We start from the raw sequence: 27,323 nt of genomic DNA on the forward strand, positions 1-27,323 counted from the left end.
TATACATACACATGTATATATATATGTAGGTATATATGCATGTATGTGTGTATATATCATGTTTATGTAACAAATCTTTTTAAAAGAGAGGACTTAACATTTCTGGGCATGAAGTAGATATGCCATAAATACTTCCTTGATTTCTGTAGCAGATACATAAAATTTTCTTGCTTCATCAGAGAATAGAGCTGGAAGCCTTATTTGCTAGAAGGCTGAAATTCAGTGCCTTTGATGAATTAATGAAATAAGAATATGACCCTAAATGACCTATATATAACTCTGCTCAAAAACTTTTTTTAAATCAAGAAAAAAGAAAATAGATTAGGTGCAAAAGGCAGCTATAGTTTGTTGGAATAAGAGAACAGTCCTGCAAGTTTGGAGTTCAGGGTTCTTGTAACTTAATAACCTTGTAACCTTGAGCAAAAAGCATTGTATCAAAGAATCTTAGAATGGAAAGGACTCCAGAGATTATCTAACACCGTTTTAGAGAGATGAACATTCTATAGCCCAGAGAAGTTAGTGACTTATCCAAGGCCAGGTAACCAGAGAGGGAAAGAATGGGGTACAGTGGAAGGAGCTCTGTGCATTTGGAACTGTAGGATCTGGGTTTTAATCCTGATTATTTACTACTCATATGACATTGAATAAGTACAGTACAAATATCAGCTTCTATATTACAGTGAACCCTTTACTTTGTACACACAGAAAATCTCATAAATCTCATAGGTCACTGGAGTCAACCCATATTTAGAGGCCCTCAGTGAGAGGGAATCCAGTACCTCTTCTAGATAGCTTGGTTGGTTAGAAAATTTTCCTTACATCATGCTTCTGCTCTTTGCTCTGAGTTCTACCCTAGGGGCCGATTAATTAGGTCTCATTCCTCTGCTGGGTGATGACAGCTCTTTAAGCCCTTGATGCTCGTATTACTGCATCCCCCTCCCCAATCTTCTTTTTTCCAGAATAAACGTACTTCCATCTTTAGGCAGTCCTCATATGGCATGGTCTCTAGTCCTCTTACCATCTGATCATCCTCTGGATAATCTCCAGCTTGTCAACATTTCCCCTAAATATGTGGTATCCAGTTAATTCCCTATCTGTTGGTTAATTGAAATTTTGCTACATTATTTTTCCAGACTGTCATCTGTCATCATTCTTATAAAAATATAAAAATGAAGTTCTTAAAAGAAGCAGAAATCATGATGTCACAATTATATTAATAATTCAAAATAGCTCTTGGTTTAAAAAAAAATAGAGATAACACTCCACTAGATAGTGCATAGAATACCAGGCCTGGAGTAAACAGGACCTGAATTCAAGTCTTAACTTACTAGCTGTGTGACCCTGGATAAGTCACTTAACTTCTGTGTGCCTCAGTCTCCTCATCTGCAAAGTGGGGATAATAATAGCACCTGTCTCCCAGGATTGTTGTGAGGCTCAAATGGGTTAATAATGGCAAAGCATTGTGGTCATTATTCATTCTGGGTAAGTTTTAAGTTTTTACTAGAGTAAATATGGGAGCTAGAGAGTCTGCCTCTTTTTAGGTAGCCATCTTAGAAGAAACTAGAACTCAGGGTTATAGATTTTAGAACTAGAAAGAATCTCAGAGATCTTTAATCTAACTTATTCATTTTAAAGATGAGAAAATTGAGACTTAGAGAGGGAAAGGACATAGGTTTCAGAACTAATAAGTCAGAGACAAGATTTGAACTTAGGTTTCAGAATCACTAAATCTCAGAGAAAGACAAGACTTCAAAAGTCATCTAATCCAATGTGAAGAATGAATCCCCTCTACCACATCCTTCACAAATGACAATCTAGTGTCTCCTTGAAGATCTCCAATAAGGGGGAAACCACTTTCTCTGGAGGTTGCCTGTTCCACTTTTGGATAGCTCTAATTGTTAAAACTCTAAGTCTATTTGTTATTTAACTAAGTGTTAAAATCAAAACTAAATCTACTTCTTTGTAACCTTAATAGTTCTTAGATTTTTCCTCTGGGGTCAAAAAGGATAGGTTTCATTCATCTTCATCATGATAGTCCTTCATTTTTTTAAATTAAAAAAATTTTTTCCCAATGGATACATGATTCTTGTTGTCTCCTTCCCCCTCCCTTGAGTTGATAAGCAATTCCAGTGGTTTATACATATATTATTCAAATCCATTTCCATATTATTCATTTTTGTAATAGTGTAATTTTTTTAAAACCAAAACCCCAAATCATACACCCATATAAAATAAGTGATAAATTATATGTTTTCCCCTGAATTTCTATTCCCACATTTCTTTTTCTAGATGTGGATAACATTCTTTCTCAGAAGTTCCTCAGAATTGTCCCGGATCATTGCATTGCTATTAGTAGCATATTTGATTGTCCCACAATGTTTTAGTTACTATGTATAATGTTCTCCTGGTTCTCCTTATTTCACTTTGCATCCATTCACGTAGGTTGTTCCAGTTCTTATAGAAATCCATTGATTCATCATTCCTCATAGCACAATAGTACTTCATCACCATCATATACCACAATTTGTTCAACCATTCCCTAATCAAGGGACATCTCTCCTTTTCCAGTTTTTTTATCACCACAAAAAGCACAGCTATAAATATTTTTGTACAAACAGATCCTTTCCCTTTTTTTTTTATCTCTTTAGGATACAAACCTAGTACTGGTATTACTGGATCAAAGGACATGCATTCTTTTAAAGCCCTTTGGGCATAATTCCAAATTGCCTTCCAGAATGATTGGATCAATTCACAACTCTACCAGCAAAGTATTACTATCCCAATTTTGCCATATCCCCTCCAATATTTATTATTTTCCTTTACTGTCATATTGGCCACTCTCCTAGGTTAAAGGTGGTACCTCGGAGTTGTTTTAATTTGCATTTCTCTAATCAGGAGGTATTTAGAACATTTTTTTATATGATCATTGATAGTTTGGATTTTTTCATTTGAAAACTGCCTATTCATATCCCTTGACCATTTGTCAGTTGGGGAATGATTTGATTTCTTATGAATCTGACTTAATTCTTTGTATATTAGAGATATTAGACCTATGTCAGAGAGTTTTGTTATAAAATTTTTCCCTACTTTGTTGCTTCCCTTCTAATTTTGGTTGCATTGGTTTTGTTTGTACAATTGTACAATGTACAATTAATTTAATATAATCAAAATGATTCATTTTGCATCTTGTAATGTCCCCTATCTCTTGCTTGGTCTTAAATTGTAATTCTTTCTCCCAATGAAACTCACAGAGAGAACAAAGCTATTTGGGAATTAAAACTCTGTCTCCAAGAACTAGTCTTCCAACCACTTGGCATTTGCCCAATCAATCATTCAACATGTATTAAGTGCCTCCTATGTCCCAAGCACTATAATAGGCACTGGATGATAGAAAAAAAAGAAACAATCTTGCTCTCAAGAATCTTATATTCTTTTGGGAGAGACAACATATATGCATAAAATAAATATGTTAATGAAGGTGAGCACTAGCAATTGGGAAGCTCAGAAAAGGTAATTTGTAGAAGATAGTGCTTGAATTGATGTGTCTTTGTTTTTGATGTTGGTTGTTACATTAAAGTTCACTGCTCATTTTCATTCTTCATAAATTCATGTAGGTCTTTTCACATTACAAAAAAATTAACCTGCTCACCATTTCTTATAGCCCAGTATTATTCTATGATATGCCACAACTTTTAGCCATTCTCCACTTGATGGGCATCCCCTCAATTTATAGTTCCTTGCCACCACAAAGAGAGCTGTTATAAATACTTTAGAACATATAGATAAGTTCTTTTCTTTTTACCCTAATTACCTTAGAAAACAAATCTAGTAGCAGTATTGCTGGGTCAAAGGATATACACAGTTTTATAACTCTTTGGCCTTAATTCCTAATGAATGGTTGGATCAGTTTACAGTTCCACCAATAGTGTATTAGTGTCCTCATTTTCCCACATCCCCTCTAATATTTGTTATTTTGCCCTTTTATCATTTTAGCCTATCTGATATGTATGCCTTGAAGGAATTAATGATTCATTCCAGATATGGGTAAAAGTTGGTGGAAAAGCATAAACAGAGATGGGAGATGGAGGACTATGAATGAAGAAAGAAGTCCAATCTGGATGGATGATAGAGTTAAAGAAAAGAAGTTTAATATAATGAGGCTAGAAAGATGATTTGGGGCTAAGTTGTTAAGGACTTTAAAAGCCAAACAGGGGAGTTTCTATTTTAACTTTGACCCAAAAGAGAGAAAAAGTGGCTTTTAATTTTGACTTATATATTTGGGCCTAGCAGTATCCTGGATTCTCTCTTCTTAGCCTCTCCATTTTCTAAGCTGTCTCATTTTCTCCTTATAGAAGATATTATTTCAATGGCAAAACAGATGTTCCAATTCTGGAATTTATCTGGAGAATATATATCCTTCTGTTCACACTGAGGAAAGTTTTTTGACTCTTAATATTACTTCTCTGGCTTTGCGATGTCAGATTTAGGGATAAGGGTTAGAGTTTAGGGTTAGGGTTTTTCTCTAACTCTGGCTCCAAAGGATTTACCAAAGGGTCCCTTGCCTCCACAAATTTTGCTTTTCCTCCACCTGCATAACTTTCTACTTTGAGCCCAGTTGCTGTCAGCATAGGTTGTTAAACTACAACTTTGACCATTGGATAGAAGCAGGTAGTCTGGTCTTCATGAGATCATAGATGAAGCATTTTAAAGAACAACAGAGGCCACTTGGGAAAGATGAGGTCTAGAGAAGTTGAAAGTTTTGCCATGGTCATGTAGTCAGTAAATGGCAGATCTGGAATTGTAACTCAAGTTCTTGGATTCCAAATCCAGGACCGTTTCCCACTCTGCTGCTTTCTTTGGGGTAGACTATCTTTAGGGTCTTGCTGTGGTCCTAGGTCAGGTATCCCAAGGATCCCTTTTTTCCATTTAGAAAGATCTATCTGGGGATGTGATAAGAAGAGATCTAAATCTACAACCCTTAGTTTAGGGAATGAAATTAAACTAATTACCAGTTTCTGTCTGCATCACAAACTTTTTTCCTAGTGAATATTAAAGAATTATTATTTTATTTTCCCAGTTACATGTAATAATAATTTTGAACATACCTTTTCTGAACCAGATGATCTCCTTCTTATGTTGTGAAAGAATACTCACATAAAACCAAAACCTCCAAATACAAATAAAATAAAGTGAAAAATAGTAAGCTTTGATCTGCATTCTGACTTCATTAGTTCTTTCCTTGTGGGTGGAATACATTCTATGCTGCAAGTCCTTCAAAATTGTCTTGGATCATTGTACTGCTAAGAATAGCTAAGTCTTTCATAGATGATCATCATACAATATTGCTGTTACTGTGTACAATGTTCTGGTTCTCTTCACTTCATTCTACATCAATTCATTTAGATCTTCCCACGTTTTTCTCTTTTTTTTCTTTTCTTTTCTTTTTAAAACCCTTACCTGTTTTGTGGTAAGGGCTAGGCAATGGGGGTTAAGTGACTTGCCCAGGGTCACACAACTAGGAAGTGTCTGGGGTCAGATTTGAACCTAGGACCTCCCATCTGTAGGCCTGACTCTCAATCCACTGAGCTACCCAGCTGCCCTCTTCTCATGTTTTTCTGAAAGTATCTTACTCATCATTTCTTATAGCACAATAGTATTCCATCACAATATACATCACATCATATACCACAATTTGTTCAGCCATTTCCCAATTATTGGACATCCCCTCAATTTCCAATTCTTTCATTGCAAACTCTTGATCTTAAATTCAAGACCCTTTTCATAGTGTCACATGGAAACAGTCCTTTAATCTTACATTTTTAATGTAGGATTATTAGTTATATAATTGTACATAGCTAATAAATCTCTATATTGGCTATAGTATCATAACCTAGCTAAAGGAATATGAAAGGTGCTAGATTGACTTCTGAGTTTCCAAGCCCCTGCTGGCTCCAGAAACAAAGACTTGATAAACCTGGAACTTGAAGCATTGATATCAGTATCACACATATCAACTAGCAGGATTGGGGATCAAATACTTTTTCAAGGATAAGAAAAAATGATTTAGGTAGAATTCTTAAAATATAACTTTTGAAGCATTACATTATGTTATATGTGTTCAAACTTTCTCTATGCATATATATGTACATATATATGTATTAATATATATTTAGATAGATACTAATTTTTTTCAGATGATACCAGAGCAACTCCATTGACATATTAAAGCCAGAGAGATTTTATACAGTTCTCAGTTGTACTGGTTTAATTTTTTTATTATGTGATTTAATTTCTACAACCTAGATCAGTGTAATGAACCATATTATTACATATTATCTCAAGAAGGCCTTTGTTATGATATTATAGCCAAGGAACAAAAGAGAGATCCTTAAGGGTCCACTCTGGTTTTCTTTTCGTCATCAAATAAGTACATGAGTCTTTCAGATTAACTGAGAACTAATCAGGTCAACAAGAACCTGTCCTTGAGTGATTGAAGTATGGCACAGGAAGGAGCAGAAATGGGAGATGGGAAGTAAGCATAGTAGCGACAGACCCCAGAGGAGGGGCATTGCCAAATGGGAATCATAAGTAAAGAGGTGTCCTAAGTGGGAATGTCCCAGTAGTAGCCCTGTGCTATGTGAGGGTGGAGGAAGAAGGTGAAGAGGAGGGGAACAAGAGATTAAGAAAACTGTTTTCATATGTGTGTACAGTATACTGTTAATTTTTTTACTAGTGCAGATCACAGCCATAAACATCTTTCCCTGTGGAATGTTCTTCCATATGTTCTCCATAGAGGATCTGCCCCTCCAGTGCTTGAGGTTTCCTTTAGATTAAAAAAAGAAAATATTCTGAGGGTACCAGTGCAGCACACTGTGTCCATATCTCCCTTGATTATCCTTTGTTCTTGCTATGACCATAACCCTCCTTCTCTGAGGATCTTCAGATGTTCTGGATGATATCTTTTAGGCCACTCCTTGGGTTCAGTTTGTCACCAGTAGGATGGTATTAGTCTACTTACATGCACATAATATATAGAATATAAAGAAACACCAAACAGGAAGTTTGTCTGAGTTAATGTAAGGTCCACATTGTAGAGTACTTAAACAGAACGAATTTATTACTTTCTAGGACATAGTTTGAACTGAGCTATCAGTAGCATGCAAAAGCAGATATAAACAAATTACACTCCACATTAGGTCTTTGCAGTGTAACAATCTGTTCTTAAGGTAGAGGAAGAAATTGCTGGAAGTAGGACTTTAGGTCTTTTCTACCTTTGAGAGCTCCTCTCCAATCACCACCCAACCCCTACCCCTCATTGCAGGCTCCAATAATACCTCTGTAGTATTGTCAAGATTATCATACTTGATTCAAAATTTTCCTCTTCATAGTATAAATGAATCAAGAATCATTTATGCTTTGGGTATCCTAAGACCTGTTTGCTATCACATAATGTTAATTGGCATGATTAATGAAAGAATTTTGATTAGGAAAAAAACTTCATTGTCTTAAAAAGTGATTTATAGCTTTAACATAAGTCAGAGTACTTGAGTAAGACTTTGTGAATTGGTAACTGCTATAGCTAAGCCTACTGAAAAATGAGCTCCCTTCTGTTTAGGGTGAAGGTGGCTCGGAGAGGACATCCCTGAATGAAAGGTTCAGCTCCTTGAAGGCCAAGGCTGTCTTTGTCTCCCTAGTGCCCAACAGTGGCTTGGGAATAGAAGTACTTAATATATGATTGATGAGCGTATTGGACTACGTTTTGTAAAATCTAGTAGTACACAGATAAATCTTGCAATTCTCAAGCTGGGAAGTACCCTTGAGACGCTGAGGACAAATGAAAGTGCTGCAATCCCCAAGTAGTTCTGTGAGCACAAGAAATCAGTGCATGAGATAAGGTCTCAGAGACCTTCTAGAATGATAAATCTATAGTATGTGATCTGCTTTCCTGATTGGTGAGTCCCTAACCTGGACCATCAATTTTTGTTCACTTATACCAAGCTTCAAATCCTCTCCAAACCTCCCCACTAGCAGTTTTGCTCTCTTCCTCCCTCTCCAGCTCCCTTTAGGTATTGTTTTCATTAGAATGTAAGCTTCTTCAAAAAGAGACTTTCTTATTTGCCAGGATATGTATCCTCAGAACTTACACAGAGCCTACTACTCAGTATGAAATTAATAGATGGAGGTGCAGCTAGGTGGCTCAGTGCATTAAGAGCCAGGTCCGGATATGGGAGGTCCTGGATTCAAATTTGGTCTCAGACACTTCCTAGCTGTGTGACCCTGGGCAAGTCACTTAATCTCCATTGCCTAGCTCTTACCACTTTTCTGCCTTGGAACCAATATACAATATTGATTCTAAGATGGAAGAAAAGGGCTTAAAAATGAACATACTCCATATATCCCTTTGCCTTATCTTCAGGAGTTCATTTGGCACCTTCCTTCCTCACATTCTAAGGTTTAAGTCACAGACGTTACCGTGCCTCTCCTATAGGCATTTCCCTTAATACCATTGTTGTAGCCTGAATTTTGAACATAACTTTCACATAGTCCAACAATTCTTATATTGTTGTTCTTTGATCTATTTTCTAGGTCATTTATTTTTGTAATGAGATATTTCACATTCTCTTTTATTTTTTCCTTTTTTTGATTTTGTTTTCTTAATTCTTGGTATTTTAGGAAGTCACTAGCTTCCTCTCACCCAATTCTAATTTTTAAATTATTTTCTTTTATAAGTTTTTGGATCTCTTTTTCCAATTGGTTGACTTTTTTCATTACTTTCTTGCATTCCTCTTATTTTTTTCCAAATTTTTCCTCAACCTTTCTTATGTGATTTTTAAAGTCAGTTTTTAAATTCTTTCAAAAACTCTTTTTGGGCTGGTGACCATATTACATTTTTCTTGGACACTTTAAAAGTAGTTGTTTTGATTTCAGTGTCTTCTTCTGAGTTTGAATCCTCATCTTCTTTATCACCATATTAGTCATCTATGTTTAAGTTCTTTCTCTTTTGCTTACTCTTTTTTAAAAATAACCTTTCTTGGCTATTAAACTTATATATTAGGGTTGGGTTCTGCCCTTGGCATGTGAAGGATAATGCTTTAGGCTTCAGGTTTTTCATGTTGTTGCTTTCTGAGCACCACCTTGGTTCTTCCAGTTTTCTGTAATCCAAGGCCAGTGGTCATTGCTTTTCCAACTCATGCTTTGGTCTGGGAGAGACTTCAGGTACTACTGTCTGCTATTTGAACCATGACTAGGGCCCCCTGCAACACTGCTCCCACAAATGCTCTTACTCTCTGTGGTCTATCCTGAAGTCTCTCCAGTGACTGCAAACCATCTTTTTATAATCCTCCTTGAATTTTGAACTAGATGGAATATTAGTCTAACTTGGTGTGCCATTTCTGATGTTCTTATCAAATGTAAATTTTATAGAACTATTGAATTCCATTAGACATCAAGTATTGTTTTAAATGGATTTTTCTCCTTTTCTCATATATTAAGAAATCTGAAGGACTAAAAAACTATCCCATGGACCCAAACAAGAGAAAATTTATATTCATCAGTTTGAAAAGTTATAATCATCTCCCCTAATCTTAACCTTACTACTGCCTTTCCTCACCTAGATAAATTAGTGTATGAGCTTGTGTATGGTGAGAGTGGTGGTCATTGAAGGGTGAAAGAAGAAAGTAGGAAAGATACTGGCTTATTTTACTGTAAGAAAAAGCAAGGATAAAAAGCCCATATAATTAGAGAATGTTCTCCCAGGCTTATGGCCATTATTTTATATTCAAATTTTAAACATCAGAAGAACTGGATTCTCTTAACAAATAGGAAACCCATTGTGTCAGTGGGAAATGGTACCTTTTGAGGCTTCAAAATTGAGATACTTGCTACTAGTAGGTATTTTCCATCCATCCAGCATCACTATATAATTTGGTTTTCTTCTTTCCCACCCATGTCAGTCTGCCATTTGGATTTTAGGCCTGCTGCAGAGCAGAACTGCTTCCTGTATTCCCAGTGTAGATTAAATCTTTATGAATACTGTGGCCTTGTTGTTGGCGTCGTTGGTTAGTGAGCCTAGTAGATTTATTCTTTGAGCTTCTGAATGTAGTAAAAGTCTTGGCGGCCTTATGTCTCCTAGAACAGCATTATTTATGAATTGCAACCAGTTATTTCTATATACAGCAAATGTTTCTATATATACTCACATTGCATTGTTTGTATAGGGCTATTTTAAGATCTGTTGCATTTTCTAAACTATTTTTATGGTGGGAAAATTCAGTCGGAAAAATGTGCTTCATTCTTGTGGGACAGTGAAGGTAAAGTAGCTACTTTTGTGAAATGGAGCTTTTTTTAGATCTAAATGGTCCAGAAATAGCCAAGTGATGTCCCTCTAAGTGAACTTGAACATCTCCCTTTAGTAGAGCCTGACTGCTCATTTTAACCCTTGTAAGGACAGCAACCCAGTGCCCAAACTTGGTTGGTAACTTACACGGATCAAAAAAGAGGCTTACAGAAGTGTACAGAAGATTGCTCAGATGTTTTTAGTGGTGGTCTCTTCCTTGCCCTTGTTATGGCACATCTTTATGCTTTGTAGAGACTTGCGGTAGCAGATTTGACTTTCAGGGTGCTGCGTTCATGGACTTTTTGGCTTTCAGCCCCCCTTATTGTCACTTCTGCTCTCCCCTAACACTGAGTTCAGAAAAAGACCTGTATTTAAAAGAAACAAAGTCTTGGGTCCATGTAGTAAGACTGTGTGGAATGATGATGATGATTAGAAATCTGTATAAAGTATTGCACATAGGTCTGAAAAATCAAGGACATTAGTAGAATAAAATATGACTAGAAAGTGTACCTGGAGTTTTAATGGACTACAGGCTCCTGGTGAGCTAGCAGCACGAGGGGGCCACTGGTGATAATAACTTACATTTAGCTAATGCTGTAAGGTTACAGTGTTTTCCCCACAAATCTATGAGAAAGTACAAGTATTATTAGTCCCGTTTTATAGTGCTTAAGAGGAAACTGGTACTCATAGAGGTTAAGAGATTTGGCCATATGTGTCAGAGATGGGATATGAACCCAGGGCTCCTGATTTCAAAGTCTAAAGCATTTTATATCACACACAAAAAAATAATTTTTCAAAAAAAAAAGACAGTCAAACCCTATCTAATTCCATGATTTTTAACCTTCAGCTCAGGAACTTTTTTTCTTTTAAATAAAACCTTAACCTTCTGTCTTAGAATCTATACTAAGAATAGGTTCCAAGGCAGAAGAGCAGTAAGGACTAGGCAATGGGAGATAAGTGACTTGCCTAGAGTCACACAGCTAGGAAGTATCTGAGGTCACATTTGAACCCAGGATCTACCATTTCTATGCCTGACTCTCCAACCATTGAGCTGCCCCTAGGAACTTTTTTTTAAAGTTTGGATAACTATATTTCAATATGATGTATTTCCTATGCAACCCTAATGATTATATTCTATACATTTAAAAGCATTCTGAGAAGAGGTCCCTGGACTTCTCCAGACATTGCTGGCTGAGGGAGGGGGCAGGGCCATGGTGTCTAAACAAGGTAAAGGAGGCCCAGGCCAAAGAAAGTGCGCTTGGGTGCGCACACACACACACACACACACACACACACACACACACACACGGGACACATACACATGGGACACACACACACACACGAGACACACACACACACTCGGGACACACACATACACACACATCACACACACACACACACACACACACACACACACACACACACACACACCCTCAGGACACTTTGTTTTAGGAAGGGAGTTAAGGGAGAGTGAATCTGCAGAGGGGCAGCCAGGATAGGGAGGGATCCTGAAATAAAGTCATTTGAAGAAAGGTTAAAGAAACCTAAAGATGCGCAGCTTAGAGGAAAAGGAAAAAAAAAAACCAAACCTCAGAGGAATAATAATAATAATAGCTAACATTTGTCTAATATTTTAAGATTTTCAAAGCAGTTTATATACATGATCTCTTCAGATGTTTGAAGAGTTGCCATACGGAAAGGGGATTTGATTTATTCTGTTTAAGCTTAGAGAGCGAAGCTATAGTAGTAAGAGGTGGAAGTTATAGGAAGAGAGATTCCGATTCATTATAAAGAAAAACTGCCTAACAGAACTGTTCCAAAATGGAAGAGAGCAGCTAGAAGGAGTAATGGATTGAGTGCTGGCTTTCGAAATCCTAGCACAGACATTTATGGGACAAGTCATCACTTTCTCTTTTTCAGCCTCAGTTTCTTCATCTCTGATTGTGAAGGTCAAATGAGATAACATATGTAAAGTGCTTTTGAAATCCTATAGCTCTGTGTAAATATTTGCTATTACTATTATTATTTAGAGGTAGCAAAGTATCCATTATTGGCAGTATTAAAATGTAGACTGAATGAACACATCAAGAAATGCAGAGAGGGTTCTTGTATGGGTTGAACTATACATCTTCTTACATTTCTTCCAGTACTAAGGTTGTGTGACTATAATGCATGGATCATGATGATCTTCAGTGCCTGGCCATTGTAGATGGGAGAGTCTATTATACAATAAGTATAAATCTCATCATTGTCTTATTTATTCCATTCTCTCTCCATTGCGCGCCCCCCTCCTTTTCTCCACTGATGAACAAGAAAATACTTATGGCTAGATACCTTGGAGCATTTTTAGCATGGGGCATTTAAATGTCATACTCTTATTATATTCTCTTCATACTTCTTCTCCACGACCACCTTATTGTTATTCTTCACCAATTTATTGGACCCAGAAATATTACCTCCTTATTGTATCCAGGGTCATTTTGTCTATATGAGATCTTCCTTTCCATGGTCTAAAATATTTATATTTAGTTAGCCTTTGCCTGTCTTGCTGCCATCATCCAGGTAATTGAGTATTTAATTCAATTAAATAAATTCAGTGTAGTTTAGGAAACTCTGGAACCATGCTGGCCAGATCTTATATAATTGTTCATCATTTTTCCATTTCTCTTGACTGTTCACAAATAAGTTGATCACTCTACACTTTTATTACTTCTTCTGTATTTCAAGAATTTGAAATTTTGTCAGCATGAGTACTCCCATCTTCCAATTGTAACCCATCTGTAACTTTGGAATGGCTCTAAGTTGTTTCCAGGTCTGATTTTAAAGCTATATAAGTAGGATGGAGTGCCATGATCCAGAGGTTCTTAACCTTATATGTATCCTAGACCTCTTTGGTGGACTGACAAGGCCTATTAACCTCTTCCCAGGGTCATGTTTTTAAATGGATAAAATAAAATACAGAGGATCATAAAGGAAATTACATTGAAATACAATGATCAAAAGCCAAGTCAATGGGCCTTATGCTAAAAATCCCCTTTTTAGGGCACCTAAATGGCATTGGAGATAGAAAGCCAGGCCTGGAGATGGGAGGTTCTGGGTTCAAGTGTGACCTCAGACATTTCCTGGCTGTGTGAGCCTGGGACAGTCACTTAATTCCCATTAATAGGTCTTACCATCCTTCTACCTTAGAACTAATACCTGTTTTGTTTCTGTTTTTGTAACCCTAATGTCTAGTCTAGCACTGTGACTGGCACATAATAGGCATTTAACGATTGCTTGTTGAATAAATTAATGCCTGGATAGATCTGGCAGTCCTGCCTTTTCTGCTGAATCTTTAGCGTCCAGGAAAGAGACAGAGGTTCTGGCTCTCAGGCTGATCCTTCATTTAATCAAAGTCTAGATGTAAAAAGTTGCTGAATGTGACTTTATTTCAAGGAAGTACAGAGCTATGTCCCTGGACCCTGGAATTCTGCTCTCCTAAAGCTTTAAACCAAGCTGTGGAAACAACTTATAGCAATTCCAAAAGGCCTTCAAAATGTTTTCTCATTAAATTTTTTGCTGAGAGCTTAATAGATTTCTGTTTTCTTGCCTTGCCAAAACCAGCAGTGGGTCCCAAGAAGGAGTATGCTGGTAAATGTTTAACAACCAGATTTCTGCAGAAAACAAAAACAAAAAAATGTGACAGCAAATTAAAAGTTCAATCCACATTATTTCCTCTATCACTTTTTCAAGTTGAAGCAATCAATAATACAATAAATCAAGCTTTGATTGGTAGCATTTGCCAATTTTCAAGATATAAAAACTCACACTGAAATTTTAAAAATTGAGTCAAGTTCAGTTGGCTCCAGCACACCTCTGGGCCCCAGCCTAAAGGAACTCTGTGGCAAGAAATCCATTTCTTCTTTGCTACTAAAACACGCAAAGAAGGGGAGGTTAGACTTGCCAATGATCTGAAGCAGAACCCGCTTTCCTTGGGGCAGAATGAATGCTTTTATTTCAGCTTGAATGGAAAATACTTGCTAAGACTTCTAGTCTTGGTGGAGAGGAGGGAAAGAAATACATATTTATGTAGCCCCTACTGCAGACTAGACTACAAATATTATCTCATATCTCACAATAACTCTACAAGGTAGGTGCCATTATTATTTCCATTTTAAAATTGAGGAACCTGAGACAAATAGACGTTAAGTGACTTGAATTCAGATCTTTCTGACTCCAGACCCAACTCTTTATTGCACCACCAGCTGCCTTTAATTATTCTTACTGAAACAAGTTTCATTTTTGGCTCACATTTATCTTTTTAAAAATTCATCTCATTTGTGATTGTGCTTCTTTGAAAAATCACCATCCTAAAAAGGATCTCTCTAGTATGTTTGTTTCTTTTTATTCTGATGGGGGGGGGGAGGGAGAAACACACACACACACACACACACACACACACACACACACACGGAGGTAGTGGTGATAACTCTAGAAAATGATGGAGGAAACTTCTAGATCTTGATTGGCTAGGAAATTGAGCAAAATCTGACAAGATGAGATTCAGTAGGGATAAACGTAAAGTCCGATACTTGGTTTCAGGAAACTGACTTCCCCAAATACAAAATGAGGGACCCAAGACATTTCATTACCTCCTAATTAACCCTTCATTATCTTTAACCCAACATTGAAGAATCAATAGACATTGAGGAGTCTCGTTGCTCTTGGGGTGCACTGGGCTCCCTAGGGTACTGTTCCACAAAGCTGATGACTTTCTAGCCATTTTGCCCTTCTGCCATCTCTTCAGGAGTATATAACTAGATTTTCTGCTCAGGTGGGTAAATGCTTCATTGTCTGTAAACCTCTTTAGGAAGAGGGAAAGACTCTGGTTCCATGACCTTTTCATCTCCTCCCCTTCATTCACTAAGCTCTTTCTTCCTTCAGAAGTCTCCAAGAAAAGGCTGGATCACCAGGTGTTGGGTATGGTTTCCAGAGGAATCCTGTTCATATTAAGCTTGGACAAGATTTCAACCACAGGACACAGGCAGAGTCTATGAGGTCTCTTTCAACTCAGATTTTTCCATTGTCAACTCTGTGCTTCATCTTTCTTCCAGAAATACATTCAGAAATTCTGGGCATTGTACTTTGGGAAAAGTCCCTGATCAGGTACATAGTGACCTCTTGAAGACTCATACATTAATAACATTAATACAGTCAGTATGCTTTAGAAGTACATAAAACAGTACTTTGAGATCTCAGGAGAATGATCACTACTGACAAGGATGATAAAGAAATACTTTGGGACATGGTCAGTACTATAGGATTTGGAGTCAGAAGACTGAGGTTAGTGTTCAGTTCAGTCACTTTCTACTTATGTGAACATGAGTAAATTGCTTAGCTCCACTGCATCTTAGTGCTCAGTTTCCTCATCAGTCAAATCAGGGAACAGGACTAGATGATGGCTCTGTAGTCATCTCCCCAGAGAAAGGAATTGTTAAAGGAAGCACTTCCTACTGGACAGTCAGTTCTCACTCAGTTACTCTCAAACTCAAAAAGTAGCTTCTAAGACTGGAGATGTCCATCTGTTAGGATCAGGGAAAGAAATATAAAGTAGAAGAAGCAGTCACTGACTTGAGGTCCCATCTTGGACTTGCCTAGGCAGCTGCTTGTTAGTTGTATGGTCCCCATGGCCTCTGTGGGAGGGGGGAAAGGAAAGAAGAGAAATCTCTCCTTTGCTGGAAGTGCAAGGAAGGACTGGCTTGGATGTATCCCCAAAAGAATATCCTCTAGTGTAAAATGAGTAAATCATCAAAGATAATTTCTAGATTCTCAGCTCTAAATCCTGTGGTAAAAGAGTTGAGATTTAAAGGATAAGTATTCTGTACTAGCAGCAATGCAATGACCCAGGACAATTCTGAGGGATTTATGGTAAAGATGCTACCCACATTCAGAGGAAGGACTGCAGGAGTGGAAACACAGAAGAAAAACAACTGCTTGAACACATGGGTTGAGGCGGACATGATTGGGGATGTAGACTCAAAACGACCACACCAATGCAATTATCAATAATATGGAAATAAGTCTTGATTGATGACACATGTTAAAACCAGTGAAAATGTGCATCAGCTATGGGGGGAGGGACTTGGGGGGTGAAGGGGAAAGTAAAAACATGAGTCATGTAACCATGGAAAATTTTTCTAAAAAAATATATTTAAATCTAAAATAAAATAATCATTAGAATGAAAAAAAAGGATAAGTAGTAAATTCCAGAAGTGAGGCTGAAGGAGAGCAGTTCAGCCACAAGACACATACTGAGCAAAGAAACTGAGGCAAGAATACATCAGGCATGTTTACAGAGATAAAAAATAGTCCCATTTGGCCAAAGTATAGAATGGGTAGAGAGTAGAGTAATGTGAAGTGAGGCTAAAAAGATAGGGTAGCATCAGATTGCAAAAGACCTTGAATTTCAGGCAAAAGAGCTACAGCTTTATTCTCTAGACAGTAGAGAACCTCTGAATATTTTTAGCCCAATAATTACATGACCATATCAATGTTCAAGGAAGATTGGTCTGCTCTAAAGGATACCTTGAAAGGAGAGGGAATTGAAGGAGGATGACTGAATGTTTGGTTTGTCATGCTTTTATGGTTGAATATAGAATGCTGCATTTAAGTTTTCCATGATTTATTCTTTCTACAATTTGAATGGTATTTCTTCAGCCCCTGACCTCTGAAGAGGTCCTTTGAAATACCATATTTCACTTGCTACTGTACCAACACAGCTGTAGAAACTTGCTCTTTAGTCCATTTTATCTCATCAGCCTTCTTTGTTCATGTCCACATCCACTGATGAGCTTCCTACTATTCCATTGATTGTCATTGACGTGTGCCAGGTGAAATAATAAATACATTTGTGTCCGACAGTTATGGGTTCCTTTTCCCCCTTGTCAACTTAAATATTGTTTGCTCCTTTAAAACAAAAGAGATCTTTTCATTTAAAGTCTGAGCCTTGAATTCTGCTGAAGCTAAAAGCTACTTGGAGCTAATGACCTCTTCTCAATTTGAGGCATGAATCTGAAGGAACATTTGCAATTAAGGAACCATATAGAAATGAACTAGTTTGAGTTATGAAGAGAACTTGCACAGATTCTGTCCAAAAAATGAACTCTCCACGTTCAAGTCTGGAAATGAGGAGATACCCAAATCTGCCTGGTAATAGAGCATTTGCAGTTCTCTCTGACCTGTATTGTGCAAACAGACTGGCTTCTCTTCTCTGCCTTGCCTTCTAGCCTCATTCACTGATCTCAGGGGTCTGCTCCAACCTGATAGTATTGCAGGAAATAGCCCCACTTTCAGAACCGCATGCCTAAAAATGACAATGGAAAGGGAAATTGGGAACCAGTTAAATGGGAGAAATATCAGGAGAACTAAGGCTTCAGGGCTAGATCTCTCTTAGCTCAGTAAGAACGGCGGTGCTATCACCTATTCACTGGGGTAAGGTTATCTATGCTACATGGGTTTCATTCATCTGTGTTTCACAGACATCTTTTTGCCTCATTTCTCCAGGTTATATAATCTGATTGCTTGACTTGCCTTAATGTCAAACAGTTGTTTTTTCTGATTGTTCTCTGTCTTTTCTTCGAATCCAGGAATCCTTTAGTTTCTGGTAATTTCCTCAAAATTTCTTCTACCTTTACATCTTCAGTGACTTGTTATTTGCAGGATTGAAATCCTGAAGGGCACTGATGGAACTCAGTTCCTCTATTTTCTGGTCCTACAAATGGTTCTGGTTTATCGATAGGGATAATAACTCCTGAATTCACCTTGCTATTTCCTTTTGATAAATACCTTGATTGAGCCAGAACACTTTGCTCTCAGCAGCAGTGACACATTTAGAAGGAATTGTGTTGTCATTCTCAGAAATTATTAATGCAGGGAAGAAGACTTCATTTCCTGGGCCTTGAGAAAAGGAAAGATTGAGAAAGTACTCTGTATGTCTCACCAGTAATCTCAAAGCAAACAAAGATTATGGCCACAGAGGCTAGCCAGCAAAGCTCTTGATGGGGTTGAGGATGGATGACAGATAAGAAGATAGGGGAAAAAATAGGTTTTGACTTTAGTCATCACTTTAATCCCTTCAGTAATTTCACATTTAAAAAACACAGCTCCCATGAACAATTTCTTCTTGAGTATGGTCTTTCAGATCCCTTGGTGTTGTGCAGTTGGTATTTAAAATATGTCCATCTGCATTTAAACGAATTGCTCCAAGACAATCAGATTATGCAGTAGTTACTTTGGTGAGAATAGCACCTCAGAGGAATGGAAACTTCATTTTGAGTCTAATATTAGACCTTGCTTTGGAAAATTCCTTTTAAATGATCACAAGCTCGGAATAGCAAAAGAATGTAACTTTCGACAGACAGCATTCACCAAGAATTTTTAACTGCTTATGGTGGGTCCCTGGGAAAGCAGATGTGAAAAACTTTACTGGGCTGAATAGGCTTGACCTGATAGAGTGTTTATATTGGTCCTTGATAAGTTTCCCTCCCTAGTCTAATTTGCTCAAATATTTTCATTCTTTGAACATGAATGGATATGAGATGGAAATTGTTCGGATGCCGGTTTGTGAACTTCTGTGCTTGTAGACATGATTGCCTAGAAAGGGAGCGAAGTCAAAGAAACTGAGCACTTAAAGTAATCCCAGGTCCCTTTAGAAAGCCATTCTGAGGTTATAAGGTTAAGAAGAGTGCTGGGAGAAGAGAAATACTACCTCTAAACCCAAAGCCTATCTCTAAGGGATAGTTAGTGCTGGGAGCCTGAGTAGACCTGGCTTTCCTGTCTCAGCTCAGCTAAAGGTCACAGAGTGGACTCACTGAACCTCTAGTTTTGATGAACTTTTATTACTCATGGCCAATGGGACTTCCTCACCTAAGAGACTCCTGCTCTCCTATAGGCTCAGATTCATCCCAGAGAGATCCTAAGCCCAAAGAAGGGGAGGTGAAGACATCTTTTCTTGCTTCTTCCTGGTTCATTATGCCCCATTTCAGATAAAGTCTTTTTTTATTTTTTTAAACCATTATTTTCTATCTTGGAGTCAGTACTAAGTATCAGTGCCTAGACAGAAGAATAGTAAAGGTTAGGCAGATTTTAAAATTAAGTGACTTTCCCTGGATCACATAACTAGGAAGTGTCTGAAGAAAGATTTGAATTTGGGACCACCCCACCGACCCACCCTGGCATTCCCATCTCTAGGCTACCTAGCTGACCTCTGTGTCTGCATTTGTAATCTTCTCAAAAAGTACTCATCATTCAAAGTGGCAGATGTCAGTTAATGGGGCGGTTATTTATTTCTTTCGCCATAGAAGTAATGCTTAAAATACAAAAGACTCCTAAATGTGCATTTATAAATACTTCCAACATGAAACAATAGCCCATTCCCTTTATTGTACTCTAATGAGAAGTAAAGAAAGCCTCCCAAGAAGCTTGTGGTACTGCTAAAAAAATATTTCGAACTGTCTGATCAACTCAGAATTGTGATTTTCAGGTGAGGCAGCCCTAACTTGGGCTTTCTTAATTCTTTGCATCCTCCTGGTAGTGGTCGTTCTCTCTGAAAGGGGTGTAAATGCAGGAATCATCTGCTAGACAACCAGCTCTGACTTAGGATTCACAAAGTAGCTGCACCCATCCCATAGGATAACTGCTTGGCGAGTTGTCCTCAGAGAAAGAAACACAAAACAGAAGGCAGCCGGGGAATTGAGCCCTCATTCATCACCACTGCCATGTGTTCACTGAAGAGAGAAATCCCCGAAGTCCTTCTTTGCTGTAAATGCAAGGGAGAGCTGGCATGGTTGTGTCCCAGAAGAGCGCTGCTTACCAAAGATAAGAAGAGCTTTTTTAACAGTTATTCTAGCCTACTCACGGGACAGCTTCTTTGATAGCCCTTTCGCCAAGCAGTCAAGGGGACACTGGAGGGCTGATCAGGAGTTGATGGGTTTCACTTGTCCTTTAGCAAGGAAGGGACAGAGCATAGGACTATGGGATGACTCCTGCTAAACTTTATTTCTTTAAATGTTTTTAAATACTTTTACCTCTTGTTTTAGAATCAGTGTTGCTTCTAAGACAGAAGAATGCTAAGGGCTAGGCAATGGTTTGCCCTGTGTCACATAGTTAGGAAGTATCTGAGATCAGATTTGAACCCACGACCTCCTCGCTCCAGGCCTGGCATTCTGTTGTTACACTTTATTTTAAAAAGAAATGATCCAGCCATTGGGTTAGATAATTGAGCTTGTTTTCTTAGGTACTTATTTGGTTAGAGACACAAATGGCAAGCATAGTTTTTGATAGATCTGTGCCAGTGGTTCCCAAACATTTTTTGGCCTACCACCCCCTTTCCAGAAAAAATATTACTTAGTGCCCCCTGTCACATACTATCACTGCCCCCTTACAGTTATTCACTGCCCCCAAATGCACCTGTGGCCATCACCGCCTTCCCTGGATCACTGCAGCACCCACCAGGGGGCGGTGGCGCCCACTTTAGGAATCACCGATCTGTGCTCTAATCACGATGGAACAATGACAGATCTAAATGTAGACTTAAAGGGCAAATGGCCTTCCACTTAGAAACAAAAATATAACAATTTAAAATATTATGTACCTGAAGTTCAGAGCTAAACTCCACCTTTATATCCTGAGTATCAGTAAAGAAGTGATGGCATGTGCATTTTAGATGTTTCATGTATGCCTTATATTGAGTAGAACAAGTGGTGTAGAATTCCTCTTTGTTATGGGTCAGGTTTCAAGCTGAGAAAGACTTAGCACACCCCCACCCAGCCTTTTCAGAAGAGCACCTGAGATTGAAGAAGGTTGATTTGTCCACGGTTGTATAACCTGTCTGAGACAGGATTTGAACTGAGGTCTTAACACCAAATCCAACCCTCTGACCATTACACGTCCTGCCACTTAGAAGAACTTACTGAGTAGTTCCTGAGATTTAAACCCTTGGGATGGTGATGATGAAGAAGGGGGATAGGATGAGTGAGTAACTTCCCTTTCGGTATTTTACAGTTTAAGATGAGCTCATAAGATATAAGGATACAAGCTATGGTATGCTCTGTTTATGTGCCTCTGGGTAAAGAATATAGACAATAAATATTATAGAAGCTGAAAGAAGAATGAGAGTGCTTCTAGATGGAATAATCAAAAAGGCTTCCTGGGGGAGGCAGGGGAGGAAAAGTAGGATGGAGAGAGGTATCAGAGTAGGCACAAGCAAGAAGGAGTATCATGATGAAAGAAGGGAGATTAATACGGCAGCCTCTGCAGAGTAGAATGAAGAAAATGAGACTGCAGACAGGGAGATTCATTAAGAAACTCTTATAGTATTCCAAGTGTGAGGTTGTCAGAATCCAAACAAAAATTGTGTGCCAGTGGGAGTGAAGGGTGGGGAACAAGTGCTAGAGATGTTCCCATAAGAAGGAATGGACAATTCCTGAAGACCAGGATCCATCGAAAAGGAAAGAACTGGGAAGCACTAATTGAACTGATGAACAAATGACCACTGTTCTGGCTGATTTTAGAAAGCTCAGAACGCTCAGCCCTTTTGACTTGCTTTATATCTACCAGAAGGTGTTTGCAGTAGCTCAAAAGAAACATGAGATGTGGAAATTGAGAGACATCTCCATCCCAAACGTTCATATAGAGTGTGCCTGACCATAGTAGAGCTTTCCGAGCTTGCAGTGGTCTGATCAGTCACAGCTGGACACACTGTACATTGACCCCAACATAATGATCTCATTTTGGTCCTGTTCAAGCATGAAGGACAACAGCCAACCACCCAATCTACCTATATCCATCTTACAATGCAGGTGCTTATATTAGTAATTAATGATTGATTTTATTTTGCTTTGGAATACAATTTGTACTCCTCTGAAGTTCTTTTTAGGTTTGGAAACTTTAAACTACTCTTTTTTTCCCTGAAGGTAAATCTCACCTGGCCATAGTGCAACGGGTAAACAATGAGGGAGAAGGGGATCCTTTCTATGAAGTGCTGGGAATTGTCACTTTGGAAGATGTGATTGAAGAAATCATCAAATCGGAGATCCTAGATGAAACAGATTTGTACAGTGAGTAGAATGACCTTTTCTTTCTTTAATATTGACTATAATTCCTCCCACATCTTTCCAGGTTGCTGACTGTCTTGGTTTTTTTATTATAGCCTCTGTGAGCTGTTGCTTAAATTAATCCGACACAATCTATTTTGTGTGCCTGTCTTGACATTAGTGGGAAATCTGATGATGGTCCTAGGAGAGGCAAAGCCTGGGATGTGGTGACGGTTGGGTGACAATGGCATTTCCTGAGAAGCCAGCTGCTCCATAGGCTGGCTGCCTAAGACTTGCCATTTTCCTGATGTAAGTGAGCTTAACCCAAGCCCTTGTTGGTCTTACTAGAATGATGGGCTTATTAGTTAAGATTATTGTCATGAATACAACTGATCCTTGCCTAATTATATTTTTGTTTGTTAAATGTTCCTGGTTTGGTGGGTTGGTTTATTTGTTTTAGAAATCTGAACTATTTCTAAATAAGTAGGCTCTATGATGTAAAATCTCTCAGCAGTGGAGACTTGAGCTAGTGAATGAAGTCAGTAAACTGCTGAATTAAAACTCTGCTTGGAGCCCTTACTAGAACCTGGATTTTCCTTTGCTTGGAACTCTAGGGCAGAAGTAAAAGATCGTGAAAAAGGGCAGGAATATTATCCAGTGCTATACCAACTAAGTCTACTACAGATTTATAATTCACATTATCTAATCTTCAGACTTTACTGAGAAAAGAGTGCCTTCTCCTCTCCTTCCCTATTCTACATCTCAAAACCTCTTTATCAGCCCCTTTACCACTATCAGTCAATCTCTCAAGAAGCTTCTTTTAAGCATCTACTATGTGCCATTCTCTATGCTTGACATTGGAGATAAATACAATAAATTGAATAATCCCACAGGAGTCTACATTCTAACTGAGGAGACAATTAGGACATAGGTCAGTACAGCATGTATAGACTATATGTATGAAGAGAATAAATGGAAATGAATGTAAAGTAGGGGGGTCCAAAGGAAGGATTCTGTGAGGAGAAAATGAAGGAGAGCATCCCAGGCATGTAGGATGGCCAATGCAGAGGTGCAGAAATAGGAGACAGAATGACATAGAGTTGGTGAGGAACAGCTTGTCTGGCCTGGAGGTGGAAGGAGGTGGGCAGTAAGGAATGTACGATAAGGCTGGAAAGACAGGTTGGGTCAAGGTTATGTAGGGCTAAAGAAGCTAAAGAGAGGAGCATCTATTTGATTCTAGACAGAAGGAAATGAGGAGAGTTCATTGAGCAAGGGAGTGGCATGTTCAGTCTCTGATGAAGAGGTTTTCTCCTCCCCAAGGCCCCTTCTACTTGTGCCTTTGATCTCATCTCTACCTATATCTTCTGATCTTCACCCTCTCTGATATCCAAACTTTCCATGTCTAGTGGCTCCTTCCTTGCTGCCTATGCCTATACTCATCTCCCCATCCTTAAAACAAATGCATTTAACCGAAACAGCATTTCTAGCTCTCATCGTCAATCCCTTCTCCTTTTCACAGCCAAACTCTAAGAAAAAGCTGACTACATTCCTTGTCTCCTTTTCTTCTTTTTTATTCACTTCTCAGCTATTTCCAGTCTCATTTTTGGTCTTATCACTCAACTAAAACTGCTCTCTTAAAGGTTACTATCAATTTCTCAAATGCCAAATATGATAGTCTTTTCTCCAGATTCACCTTCTTTGGCTTTTTTGTATTTGATCGTTGACCACCCTTCCTCCTGGATATTCTTTGCTTCTTGCATTTTCACTGTATTCTCCTGGTTTTCCTCCCTGTCTGGCCATTCCTTCTTAAACTTTTTCTGCATCATTGTTTATGTCCTGCTCCTCTTTTAGTGGGTATACCCTAGGACTTTCTTCTTTTCTTTTCACCCTTCACCTTCTCTTTCAATAATCTCACCAATTCTCCTCAGTTCAGTCTCTAAGATGATTTTCAGATCCGTAAATCCAGCCCTTCTTTTTCTTTTGAGCTCTAGTCTCCCATCACCAACTGCTCATTGGACATTTCTAAGTGGATGTCTCAGAAATCTCAAACTCATCATATCCAGAATAGAGTTCCTTATCTTCTGCTCCTCTCCAACACTGATTTTCCTGCCTTCTGTGTTTTTTGCCCAGGGCACCATCATCATTCCTGGTATTAGCTTTGCAGCCTGAGTCAGCTTCAGCCCTTTCCAGTGGGTGGTCAGGTCTCCTGGCTCTGTCTTCCCAGCACTTCTACCTCTGTCCTCTTCTCCCCATTCAGACAGTTCAAGTCCACCCAAGTCATGCCATCATCGCCTCTCACTTGGGCTATGGCTATAAGCTCTTAACTGGTTTTCTCTTTTTGCCTCCATGCTCTCCCTTCTAATCTATATCCTGCAGTCTGCTGGTTTGATATAACAAAAAATAGCCAGCATATATATGTGGTCATACAACTATTTTTTTTCTTTTAAAACCCTCACCTTCTGTCTTAGAATCAGTACTGTGTTGGTTCCAAGGCAGAAGAGTGGTAAGGGCTAGGTAAGGGGTTAAATGGCTTGTCTAGGGCCACATAGCTAGGAAATGTCTGAGGTCAGATGTGAACTCGGGACTGCCTCTCTCTATGCCTGACTCAATCCACTGAGCCACCCTGCTGCCCCCTCCCCCAGTCATACAACTATTAAGGGTCTGAAACTAAATTTGAACTCAGTCCTTCTTGACTCCAGCCCCAGGGCTCTATTCACCGTGACTGCCTAAGGCACAAATATGACCATGTTAGTCACTATTCAAAAAAGCACAAATGGATGAGACAGCTCAGTGGCTCACTGAATAGAGAGCTGGGCCTGGAAATGGGAGGTCTTGGGTTCAAATCTTGACTCAGACACTTCCTAGCTGGGTGACCCTGGACAAGTCACTTGATTCCCCATTGCCTAGCCCTTGCCACTCTTCTACCTTGGAAGTGATACTTAGCATTGATTTTAAAATAGAAGGTGAAGGTTTTTTAAAAGAAGCCTAGTGGCTCCCCATTGCCTCTAGGATAAGCCTTCTCCAGCATCTGTAGCCCTGGGCCTCATGGATAGCAGCACTCTCTTTTTGTGCCATCTGTGTTACAGGCCCATTGACCTACTTGCTATTTCCTCTACTTGTCATCGTCCTCCTCATCTCTGACCCCACGCCGAAGACAAGCCGCTTTTCATCTTGGCCCCTTTGAAACCCTGGCTTCCTTGCTTGCTTTCTCTTTAATCTGCTCCCCCCTTTAAAACCCTGCCTTCCATCTTATCATTGATACCAAGTCTAGGTTCCAAGACAGAAGGGTGGAAGGTTTAGGCACTCATGTTTAGGTGACTTGCCCAGGCTCACGCAGCCAGGAAGTATCTGAGTTCACATTTGAACCCAGAATTTCCTGTCTCCAGGTCTGGCTCTCTAATCACTGAGCCATCTAGCTGCCCCCAGATTTCTAATTTTCTTAAAGGCTCAGTTCAAATGTCACCTCATAACCTGGGGCCTTCCTGTCACCCCTTAATTATTAGAGCCCTCCTTCTCCTTCCTGGTGTTACTGTGTATTTGCTTGCATGTAGTCTGGATCTTCTTCACCCGTACACTTTGTTTCCCATCAGAGAATGTAAAGTCTTGGGGGTAGAGATGGATTTGTTCAGATTCTCTAACCCTGGTGTCTCACCCAGGACCCGGCACATAGAAGGCACTTAATAAAGACATGTGGAAGAGAGTCTACTAGCCCTGCCCATTCCCTTCACCCTTCAGAAGCCAGGAACTAGATGCTGGTTCTGGTGCTGGGCTTGATCCTTTGGTGAAGGAAGCCAGCCCAGGCTTACTTCAGGGAAATAAGATGCCCTATACCTCGACCTGACAGTCCTATTCTCATAGAGATTTAAATTTATGGCAATTCCCCAAACTTGTAAAATGTTATTTCTATCCGGATTTTTGCTTCTTTGTTTAGTTGCCATCAGTGTGTCCCAAGCCAGAGAGATCTCTGTGGCAGGAAATCCATTTTTTTTTATTACTTCTGAGACCCATATAAGGGGCAGACTGGACTTGCCAGTGATCCAGGGCAACTGCTTTGTTTAAGCCTGCTTTGTTTAAGGCAGAATGATTTCCTTCAGCTCAGCCTGAATGGAAACTGCTATGTTGCAGTATTGACTATGTCTTCTAGACTAATGATTCTTATTAGAACAAGGTTCATTTTTGGCTCATATCTTTCTAAAAATCCATCTCTTTCATCATTGTATTTCTTTGAAATCATCATCCTAAAAGGGGCATCTTCAGTGTGGTGGTTTTTTTTGGAGGTGGCAAGAAATACATATCCACTTGGGGACAGCATTCCCTAGGATAATGAAGGAAGCTTCTAGAATGCTAGAATCTAGATCCTGACTGGCTAGGAAATTAAGCAGAATCTGACAAGATGAGATTTAATAGAGATAAATATAAAGTTGAACACTTGGTTTCAGGAAACTGACTTCCCAAAAACAAAATAAGGGAGACGTGGTTAATGCAGCAATTTGTCTAAAAAGATGTGGGGATTTTAGTGACCTGCGAGATCCATCTGAGCACTGAGATGTGGTAACTAAAAAAGCTAATGTGATATTGGACTACATTAAGAGGTAAATTGAGGCTTGATGTCCAGAAAAACTTAAGAATTACAACTGCCCCAAAGTGGAATGGGCTGCCCCAGAAGGTGTTAGTTTTCCCATCAATGGTGGTCATTAGGAAAAGTTAGATGACCACTTGTCAAGTATATAGTAGAGGGAGGTGATTCTTTATAGGCATTGGTTGGGCTAGATGATAGCTGAGGCCTCTTCCAATTCTGAAATTATCCAATTCACTGATTCTGCTCTTTGTTAAATTTGATATTTCTAACCTTGCCTCAGAAATGACTGTTTCACATTAAGCAAACATATGTGTGTGTGTGTGTGTGTGTGTGTGTG

At 38.9% G+C, this 27,323-nt stretch overlaps 1 protein-coding gene across 3 annotated transcripts in view; it reads left to right on the forward strand.

Moving 5' to 3' along the window:
• CNNM2 (cyclin and CBS domain divalent metal cation transport mediator 2) overlaps positions 1-27,323 on the forward strand; it is a 174,869-nt gene that overhangs the window by 93,379 nt on the left and 54,167 nt on the right. For all 3 annotated transcript variants that reach the window (XM_044665529.1, XM_044665530.1, XM_044665531.1), the window contains exon 2: positions 22,288-22,431. In XM_044665529.1, the coding sequence (XP_044521464.1) occupies positions 22,288-22,431 (144 nt within the window). The remainder of the gene's footprint in view (positions 1-22,287; positions 22,432-27,323) is intronic.

This window comes from Gracilinanus agilis, chromosome 2 (genome assembly GCF_016433145.1).
Source record: "Gracilinanus agilis isolate LMUSP501 chromosome 2, AgileGrace, whole genome shotgun sequence".
NCBI lineage: Eukaryota > Metazoa > Chordata > Mammalia > Didelphimorphia > Didelphidae > Gracilinanus > Gracilinanus agilis.